Source organism: Rhagoletis pomonella, unplaced genomic scaffold (assembly GCF_013731165.1).
Source record: "Rhagoletis pomonella isolate Grant_MI unplaced genomic scaffold, Rhpom_1.0 Rhpom_scaffold_00003, whole genome shotgun sequence".
NCBI classification, from domain to species: domain Eukaryota; kingdom Metazoa; phylum Arthropoda; class Insecta; order Diptera; family Tephritidae; genus Rhagoletis; species Rhagoletis pomonella.
Genome location: NW_023458557.1, coordinates 47,876,109 through 47,887,409, shown reverse-complemented (window position 1 = coordinate 47,887,409; position 11,301 = coordinate 47,876,109). Strand labels below are relative to the sequence as shown.

General features: G+C 38.5%; 1 protein-coding gene across 1 annotated transcript; it reads right to left on the bottom strand.

The window, feature by feature from the left end:
- Window positions 1-5,898: 5,898 nt before the first annotated feature.
- Window positions 5,899-7,303, bottom strand: LOC118736269. The gene is made up of 2 exons (XM_036466363.1): window positions 6,893-7,303; window positions 5,899-6,792 (listed from the first exon to the last, which is right to left on the bottom strand). The coding sequence occupies exons 1-2, from the start codon at window positions 7,301-7,303 to the stop codon at window positions 5,899-5,901; spliced, it is 1,305 nt and encodes a 434-aa protein (XP_036322256.1).
- Between the last annotated feature and the right edge of the window lie 3,998 nt (window positions 7,304-11,301).

The following is an 11,301-nucleotide window of genomic DNA, read 5'->3' as shown; positions in this document are numbered from 1 at the left end:
GTTCCAGTATTCTTCCACAAACACTTCCAGGGATATGTGGCAAGAAAAAGTAAATTTGTATCGGAAGTACCACGCCCCTTTTTCTTATAACCCTAATCTTCTTCCATGAATTTAGAATTGATTTTACATACCCCAGTACCAAGTCCCAGTACTCTACCATGAGCACCTCTAGAGATAAGCAGTATAAAACAGTAAATTTGTACGGGAGGAACCATGTCCCCTTTTCGAATAACGCAAATTTTTCTCCTTGAGTATGGAATTAATTTTGTGTTCTCATCTCGGTGCCAAGTTCCAGTCCTCTGCAATAAACACCTCCAGAGATATGCAGCATAGAAAAATCAATTTGCATGGGAGTTGCCACACCACCTTTTCCAATAACTCTCATATTTCTCCATGAGTATGGTATTAGTTTCACATACATACATACATATGAATTTCCATACCAAGCTTGAGTGCTTTACTCCAAACATTTGAAGAGATATGCAATATGAAACTTTCAGTTAGTATGGGAGGTGCTACGCCTCTTTTCCAAAAACGTCCATTTTTCTCCGTGAATATGAACATGATTTCACACAGTGTTGGCAAACTGTTAATCTGATTAACGATTAAAAATTAACTATTTAAATGTTAATCGCATTTGACGATTAAAATTAATTAGTCGTAATCAACTGTACGATTAATGATAACATTTTTTTAATCGTTAATCGCTGGCTGCGATTACGTTTAATTAATTTAAAACATTAATCGTTAATCCAATTAAAAATAAAATCTGATTAATTTGTCTAGTTTTTCCGAGTTTGAAGCCAAACACCAGTTATAGTAATTATTTTGTGTGTTAACGATTATAAAAAGCACGTAATATAAAAAAATTATAATTATTGTTATTAGTAATACCTAAACTGGGAACTTTTACAAACCTACTTTGTAAAACGTTTGCTGGTATATATCTTAATGAAAATGCACACCAAATTGCTTAGATTGATGAGGAAACCCGACTTAGCCATACCGGATTAACTTGCTTTGTGTGCACACGGAAATTCCAGCATAACTTAATTAATCACCAAATCAAATTAAGAAAAAAATTAATTTTTTAATCGCGGTTACGGTTAACTGTTTAGTCAGATTAAAATTAATCATGATTAATTGTAATCAGTTTGATTTTAATCGAATTAACTAACTGATTAAAACATCAATCGATTAATGCCATCATTGATTTCACATACATATCACTATACCAAGTTTCAGCTCTCTCCCACAAATACTTCCAGAGATATGTATGTAATATGAAAATTCCAATTTGTATGGGAGGGGCCTTGAGTTATCGGACTTACTTTCAGTCTAAGACCATCTTTCCGAAATCCGTAGTAAGTGTACTAAATTTCGTTCTGATCGGAAAACCGGTTAAGGAAGTTGCCTATTTTTCAATCTAGGTCATAAACAATCTTTGAGCAAAATTTCATTTTCAAACAGGTGGCAATTCTTAAAAAAGTAGCCTATTTTCCAGTCTAGGTCATAAGTTATCTGTGTACAAACTTTCATGCAAATCAGTTCAGTCATTTACGCGTATTAATTTAATTAAACTTTCCTAATACGTGATAACTCTTAAAATAGTAGCCTACTTTCCAACATAGGTCATAAGCTATCTCTGTGCGAAATGTCATGCAAATCTATTCAGTCGTTTCCGCGTATTAATTTAATTAAAACTTTTTTAACAGGTGGCAACTCTTCCAAAAAATTAGCCTATTTTCCACTGTAGGTCATAAGCTATCTGCTTGCAAAATTTCATGCAAATCCGTTCAGACTTTTCCGCGTATTAATTTAATTAAACTTTTCTAGCAGGTGGTAACTCTTAAAAAAGTGGCCTATTTTTCAACGTAGCTCATAAGCTATCTGTGTGAAAACTTCCATGCAAATCAGTTCACTCATTTCCGCGTATTAATTAAATTAAACATTTCTAACAGGTGGAAACTCTTAAAAAAAGTAGCCTACTTTCTAACCTAGATCATAAGCTATCTGTGTGCCAAATTTCATGCAAATCCGTTTAGTCGTTTCCACGTATTAATTTAATTAAACTTTTTTAACAGGTGGCAACTCTTCCAAAAAATTAGCCTATTTTCCACTGTAGGTCATATGCTATCTGCTTGCAAAATTTCATGCAAATCCATTCAGTCGTTTCCGCGTATTAATTTAATGAAACTTTTTTACTCTTAAAAACTCTTAAAAAAAAAAGTAGCCTATTTTCCAATCTAGGCCATAAGCTATCTTTGTGCAAATTTTCATACAAATCCATTCAGTCGTTCCCGCATATTAAATAAATTAAACTTTTTAACAGGTGGCAACTCTTAAAAAAAAAATAGTATATTAACCAATCTGGGCCATCAGCTATCCGCGTACAAAATTTCATGCAAATCCGTTCAGTCGTTTCCGCGTGATGATTTCCCAAACATCCAAACATACAAACTTTCACATTTATAATATTAGTAAGATACATACATGTAGTTACATACATATGCCCACATAATTATGCATGTGATCTTTATGTACATATAGAAGTGGATATACAAAATAAGTACTTAACAAAACAATAGGTTAGCTGGAGTTGACTACGGCGAATGAGGTGCGAAGATAAATGAGGAAAGAGTCGATCGCGCAGACACCATTAACCTTTAAATGGTCAGCAATGCTTAACCCTTAATATCCTCCCCCGTTGAAGGACTCTGGCCTTCAACATTTACCATAGGCAGAAGTTCAATTTTATTAATGGCTCGTTGTATTAAGCCATTTTCTGTCCGGATAAAAGCCACTCTGGCCACCTTTTCTCTGCCAAGAATAATCTCTACTACACGACCAAATTGCCATTTTAATGGTGGAAGGTTTTCGTCCTTTAACAAAACCATTGCTCCTTCTCGAATGTTCGGGACCTTTGCCTTTCACTTGTTTCTTTCGTGTAGTATAGTTAGGTAATTCGTGCTCCATTTCTTCCAAAACATCTGCTGCATGAAAGACAAACGCCGCCAACGATCTAATCGACTGGTCCCAATATCTGTAACGTTTGGCTCTGGAAAGCTGGTAAATGGCGCTCCGATCAAGAAGTGAGCCGGCGTTAAAACCTCCAAGTCATCAGGATTCTCTGAAATTGCATAAAGGGGTCGAGAGTTGATTATAGCACATACCTTGCATACAAGAGTACGCAGCTCTTCGAATGTAAGTACAGAGAGACCAACAACGCGATAGAAGTGGACGTGGACAAGAAAAGATTTTTTAACTCTGTTAATTCATTCCGCGCTCCAACAAAATTTGTAGCATTATCTGACCAGATTGTTTTTGGTCTCCCACGCGTTGAAATAAATCGCTTGAGAGCTGCCAAAAACGAAGCGGTAGATAAATCATACACCAACTCCAAATGCGTTGCCTTTGTAGCAAAACAAATAAAGATGCAAATATAGCACTTTACTGGACCCTTGTTGCGTACCTCGGACTTATAGAAAAAAGGACCACAAAAATCAACGCCGGTTATAAAGAATGGCTTGCATGGTTGCACTCTGTGTTTGGCAAATCACCCATAATGTGTTCCATAACCTTTGGCTTCATCCGAAAGCACCTTAAGCATTTGTTGATTACATCGGCTACGGTCTTTCGCCTACCAATCGGCCAAAATTGTAATCGAATTGAGGCTGTTAAGCTTTTTTCAAGGCGACCACCAACCCTTATTAGCTCGAAATCATCAAGAAACGGATTGAATGAGTATACTGCGCTGAATGATTCAATTCTTCTTTTGGCCCTTAAAGCTTTGTACTCGGGAGCGAAGTGAATCTGCTGGATCAGGCGTAATAAAAGTGGTGTTCCAAGTTTGATGTCTTCAGGTGTAAGCGCGCCATACGTCTTCGGTGTTGTGGGACCTTTTCTTACCATGAACCTTGAAACGTATGCAAAAACTCGTTGCATGGCGCTGAATTAATTTAGATACTTACAGCGCAGTGAAATATCTTCAAGGTGGATTGTTGCGCCTAGAGTAGTGCGCCGCCGTTCTGGCATGTCGATGAGAAAATCAGGTGCTGGTGGCCAATCATTCTGATCTCCAAGTAAGAAGGATGGACCGTGCATCCAAGTTGCGAATTGAAAATCTCACTTAGGGATGCTCCCCGTGACAAGATGTCAGCTGGGTTGAGCGCAGTTGGAATGTGGTGCCATAGCACCTTAGCTAGCGTCTGTATATGGCTGACCCTGTTTGAAACGAAGATATTGAAGTTTGAAGACTCCTCCCGTAGCCACGATAACACGACGGTTGAGTCCGACCAACAGTGTATGCTGCAATCAAATATTTGTGTCTGCCTGACCGAGTCCAATAACTCAGCGAGTAGCAAGGCTGCGCATAACTCGAGCTTTGGTATGGTGAGAGTCTATAATGGCGCTACTCTTGATTTCGAACATAATATGCTGGTTCTGACTTCATAGATGTATGGCGCTGGAACATATACACATGCACCGTACGCAGCTAGGCTAGCATCACAAAATGCGTGAAGTTCTAAGTGAGAATTTGGCATTAGTACATATCGTGGGAAATGAAAATTGGATACTAATTCAAGTTCATCGCAGAAATCGGTCCAACTCTTGTGCAAATGCTGTGGCAAACTTTCGTCCCAGTGAAATCGTTCTTTCCACATGCTTTGTATGAATATTTTTGCTTGAGTTAGAACTGGAGGTATGAGTCCTAGTGGGTCGTAAAACCGAGCTATTGTTGATAATGTGACGCTTTTAGTTACCTGTATGTGATTTCTTATAGGTGGAAGTGAAAAAATGAAGTCATCTCATTTTGGTTCCTATACTAGTCCAAGCGCCTATGTAATGTGCGTACCATCGCGGAACTGTAGCAGCGGCTCACGGTCAAATTCAGCCACTCCATTGAGAGATGCAGAAATGTTTGAGCACCACTTTCGAAGAATGTAATTTCCCCTGCGAAGTAGCTGTGTTGTTTGGCGACGAATTTCAATCACTTGTTCCAGGGTGTCTGCACCAGTGATGAGGTCGTCGACGTAAAAATCTCGGCGAAGGATCTGTGCTCCAAGCGGGAAGTTTGTTTCTTCGTCTCGTGTCGTGTGTGTATGCCTTAAATTCCGCTTTGGGGTCGCCTCGCCATAGGATGCATTGCAAGTAATTATCCGGATGCAAAATGCGGACGCAGCGGTACATCTTGCAGACATCTCCCGTTAAGGCTACCTTGAACATACGAAAACGCAAAAGTGTGTTGAAGAGTTTAGGCTGAATGGACCAACCATGAGGACATCATTTAACGAATATCCACTGGTTGATTTTGCGGAGCCATCGAGTACGACTCGCAATTTCGTGGTTGTGCTGTCAGCCTTATGAACGCAATGATGCGGTAGAAAGAAATTTTTCATTTGTGGTTCCAACCTTGCAGGTGACATGTGTTTTAGCTCAGCATATCCATCCATGAATGATGAGTACTGAGTTTTAATTCCGGGCTTCTGCTGCAGCTTTCTTTCTAAACTTAAAAACCGTTGCTTGGCTTGTGTATATGAATCGCCAAGATTAGTAGAGTTTTGATTTAACGGTAGTCGTACAGCATACTCACCAGAATCAAGCCGAATATAATTTTGTTGAAAGTGGAGTTCGCAATTAATTTCTTCCTGCGATTGAGTGGGCAGAACTGAGCAGCTCTCGACTACCCAGAATTGCTTGACAAGGTCATCGAGGCTAGCTTCCTCTTCTTCTGACTGAAAACGAATTGCAACTAAAGCCGATGATTTGTGGAAATGTATTCCTCCACCAGAAGCGACCCATCCTAATCTGGTCTTCTGTAAGATTGGAAGGGTCTTGGCTAACATAATTTGGCCAACGCACATTAACTCGAAGAATATTGATGCTCCCAGCAAGACATCAATGCGATTTATAGAAAAGCGGATCTGCGAGTTTGGTATTCGGCGGAATGTTCCACGAATCGATGTTTAGGTCGAAGTTCGGCTGGTGTTCGGTGATGGTGTTGGCGACGATAGCTTCAAAGGAGAAAGTGTAGTCATCACTACGTGCCCTTACGAAAATGTCAACTGCCCTGTCAGCGACGAAATTGGATTCACCAATACTAGATATGGAAGTGCTTATCTTTTTCGTTTCTAATTTTAATTGTTTTACCAGGCGCCATGTAACAAAGTTTACCTGAGAGGCGGAGTCGAGCAGTGCGCGACAGGGAACGTAACACCCTGTACGATTTTTGATATGTATAATGGCTGTTGCCAGCAAGACGAAGCTTTCTGAGGATGCAGCTGTGGCTACTTGCTGCACTCTCATCGAAGACGTTGGTGCCATTCCAGCGTCTGTGTTGTCGGCCGAACGAAACGATGTAGGTTGCTCACCTTTATACATGTGTAGCAATGAATGATGGTTGGATGTACATTGCCGACAATGTCCTGATTTGCATTTGTTTAATGTGTGGCCTTGGTGAAGACAGTTGAGACACAGCTGTAGGCGCTTGGCTTCCTTATAACGCGAAGCAGGTGATAAGTCTCTGAATTGAGAACAACCATAAATCCAGTGACTAGTGGAACCATAAAACGAACATAAGCTTGAAGATGTTACAAGTGCCTTTCGAGAACTGCTGTTACCGCGAGGTGAACGTTTGCCTCCCACGGAAGTGCTGCTTGCTGCTGGTACTGTGGCCTCCACGTTTTCTAGCATGCGACACCTCTTCTCCAGGAACGTTGCCGTAGATGTCCAAGTTGGAAGTGAATTTATTGGTAGATCTTCTTCCCATTTGATTTGCGATTTTGTATCGAGCTTTTGAGAGATCAGGTATATGAGAAATTCATCAGAAATATGCTCCCCCATTGCCATCGTTTGTAAAGAGCCAGAAGCCAGAAGCGCAGCCGCTCCCCACCTTTTTGAGCGCAAACATTTCTTTTATATGCGCTTGAAAGTTGAGTAGCCGGTTGCCAAACCGTTTCTTCAAGAGGTCCAATGCCTTGTCGTAGTTGGTATCGCTTGGCTCCAAGGAACGAACTGTATCCAAGGCAGCGCCTCTTAAATTTGCCCGCAAATGTTGAAACCTTTCAATTTTACTTAACTCAGCGCAGCTCTTAATAACCGAGTTAAACATTGCGATGAAGTCTGGCCATTCTGTATATGCACCACTGAAGTGTGGAATTTGCAATTCAGGAAGCCGGTTGCGTTGAGAAATAATAAACGATGGAGATGCATCATCGATTTCGAATGGACGAGCTGTTGATGAGTGCGCAACGTCGGCCCTGCGCTGATTAAGTTCACGTGTGAGAGTGCCTTTAACCTTCATGTGTAACCTAGCGAACGACCAACTGACTTCACTGGCCAATTCGCTATGATCCTCAGCTTCAAGGCAGGATTGAGCGTCGTCAAAACTCGTGCGAAGCGCTCAACCAATTCCAAATACATAGCAATGTCCACCTCATCCAAGTTTCTTAGAGAGTCCGGAGACAACTGCTGGTTAATGTCATCTAGCTGCTTCTTTAACGACAGAGTCCTCTTTTTATAGAGAGATATCACCTTAACAGCGTCATCACCAGTAGAGCTGGGATACTATCGATAGTATCGATATTTGAAAACTGTCGCCACTATCGATAGTTTTTGAAAACTATCGATGTCGGTTTTAGCGAAACTTCTCTCTTCTTTACATCTCTTAACATTACATGAATTTTTTTATCTAAGAAAATTAACAATACAGTCGGCAAAAAACTTTTTTTTTGTTATTGGAATTTTTAGCAACTATAAGGCACTCGGCACATTACGAGCCTAATCAAAGTAGAGTAATGCATGACGACTCGACTTCTGTACACTTAAACGCCGTGCATATGTCACCAGCTAATAAGCACTTTCTACACATAACAAATTTTCTGACCGTTCTTTCGCAACTACGCACTTCCGCAAATATTTCTGCTCCGAAATATTGCATAAACGCTTGTGGTTTAATACAATTTGCACGAATTTTAGCACGAAATCATTCATTTTCAATTATTAACCGACTTCCAAAAAAGGAGGAGGTTATCAGTTCATCGGAATATTTATTTATTTTTTTATATTTGTTACCGCATAACTTTGGACCACGTCAACCGATTTTGATAATTCTTTTTGCACCGGAAGGTGGTCCCATACTAATCTGGTTGAGATCCGATCAGTGGATCATGAGATATATATATATATATATATATTTGTATTGGAGTTGAAGTCGGTTTTGTTTTTGCTAAAAATTACTTGTTTTCTATTGAATTGACAAATAAATTTTATTTCCAACACAAAATAAATTTTATTTCCAACACAAAATAGAAACAAATGATGATTTCAAGACTGCAAGCGCCTTACAATGTTGGGCGCTTCGATTCACGAAGCTTTTATGATTATAGTAGAGGAGACCGTGGGAGATCGACCTTCACTGATCTGATAACTCGGTGAGACATATTTTTTATCAAATATAGTTTATAAACAAATATGCCTATTATTGCCTATCGAAAAGTGGTCATAGCTATTTTTAATTTAATTAATTTTAATCATTTTTCTTTCACCACCTTCACTCTAGTGATAACCGAATGAGCTTTATCTCAATTGATAGTTTTTAACGCACAGAATATGCCTAGGTAGGCTTGATTACTTATTTCTGTGCATGGCTACGTGGCAAGTAGATGTGAACAGGTAAGTCAATATAGGTAACTACATCGATCTGTTAACCAATCGAAATTGATATCATAGGTAAGATATTTTTATTACAAAACCAATCATGTAGGCTTGCCTGCAAAAAATCGTACATAAAATATTATTGCCAAGCTATAAAGTTCTTGAATTTGATAGGTGCGAGAGAGAAAGTAGGGCGTCCGAGGTCTGTGTGATAGACAGGACACAACATAGCAGTTGCACGCTACTTGACCGTTGAATGCATCCGAGTGCGCATGCTCGTGTTCATGTGAGTGACAGCATTTATTTACACTTGACAGTAATTTTGAACTCTAATTTATTATAACTCTAATTTCGATTACAATTTTTGTATTATTTCACACTATATATACTTACAGCTATGAAATAATTTAATATATTAATAAATAAAAAAAATTAATTCAACAAAATTTTTTTGTAATTTTAAAGCTAAATTATAAAATTTAAAAATTAAAAAAATCTATATTCTTTATTTAAAACTAGCCGACCCGGCGAACTTCGTCCCGCCCATAATTAGATTTTTAATTTAATCTTTTTGGTCCAACATTTTCTCCAGCAGTCCACGATTTCCGAAAGTGTTATGTCCATGAAGAAGGTTCCCGGCGGCAACAATGATCCGGATCTATAGTGAATTTGCCCTAGAAACTTTATCTTATAGTTGGTGGCAATTTCAAAATGGATGCGTATCCTTGTTCAACAGAAATACAATATACATACATAGACTGAGATGAAATACCTTAAAAGCCAGTTTCACGAAAGCAATTTAAGTGAAAAATTATTTTTTTCTGTCAGGTTCTATATTAAATTCAATTAAAAAAATAAATCTTCATTAAATTGCTTTTATTAAACTGGCTTTTAAGGTATTTCGACAGGTAGTGGTTTGAGATTTACCACTGCACAAATCATGGTATGTTCGAATGAAGCTTTAACGCATAATAATATTGGCAAATCACATCCATTAGACCAATCGTAATTTACCTCGGGATTGAAATTTTGGGGAGTAACATCGATGTTTCGATGCATCGGAAAAATGAACATCGATGCTAAAATACATCGCCAGAAAAACATCGATATATCGATGGTTAATCGAGAATAGAAATGCATGCCGTCGTAAGTTCGCTGAGCCTAAAGTTCCAAGGCCCAATTTCGTTGAAATTTCAACGGGATCCCGGTCCTTTTTTAATGACTAAGTATGCATTTTTAATATCGACAGATAAGAATAAACTCAGCATTTCTGAATATTCCTTTTAAAAGAATAAATATTAAAATTCATGGCCAGTCAAAAAATGTTAGGAGCATAATTCGATGTTAAAACATCGGTGAAACTTGCATCGATATATCGTCTATTTATCGATTTTAGGAAATTGTAAACATCGAAGGCAAACATCGAATTTCGAATCGATATTATCGATGTTTCAAAAATAACGATGCATCGTTTGCATCCCTAAATACACGAGAGTTCGATATACTCAATGGTGCAGCAGGTCGATTTAGTCTGACATTCACGGCACCTTTCTCACTTGTCGATTTTTAGTAATAACTCTTTTTTGCAATTGGACTTCCTTTACCGTTTCCAATACATGTTTTGAATATTCGTCAACTCGGATCATAAAAAAAAGATTTTTAGTAATAACTCAACTCCAGCGCCAACTGGCGGGTTAAATTGTGAAACTAAACTATCCAGAGACTCATTCAAACACACACACACAACTTTTCTGAAATCCCTCCAGCCATTTAGGATTTCACTCACAAACATACCTACAGAAGAATTATATACATACTAGCTTATACCCGCGGGTTTCACCCCGCGCTTTTATACAAATAGGAAAAATAATTTAATGATGTTAGATTTTATTTCTGTGCCCATTTCGTTATAGCTCGTTATTTTCTAAGCGAATTAAGGTATTTAGGCCGTTTAAAACTATGAAATTATAAAATCTCCTCTCTCCTCCCTCTAAGTTTACCTTAAAAGGTTTCCAGGTATACGACGCGTGAACGTGAAACCTTCTTGGAGGTGCCACGGCGAGTTCTAATATTTCCAACTCAAATTTAGTAAGCTGGCCTTGATGAAATACCACTTCTCATTACTGTAGCAAATGCCTCAAGAGAGCTTTAGATTATAAGGTCGCACCCGGCTCTCCCTTTTCCATTTAATGAAATTTATTCTGTCTTCCACAAACACTTCCAGGGATATGTGGCAAGAAAAAGTAAATTTGTACTCGAAGTGCCACGCCCCTTTTTCTTATAACCCTAATCTTCTTCCATGAATTTAGAATTGATTTTACATACCCCAGTACCGAGTCCCAGTACTATACCATGAACACCTCTAGAGATAAGCAGTATAAAACAGTAAATTTGTACGGCAGGAACCATGCCCCCTTTTCGAATAACACAAATTTTTCTCCTTGAGTATGGAATTAATTTTGTATACACATCTCGGTGCCAAGTTCCAGTCCTCTGCAATAAACACCTCCAGAGATATGCAGCATAGAAAAACCAATTTGCATGGGAGTTACCACACCACCTTTTCCAATAACTCTCATTTTTCTCCATGAGTATGGTATTAGTTTCACATTTCCATACCAAGCTTGAGTGCTTTACCCCAAACAT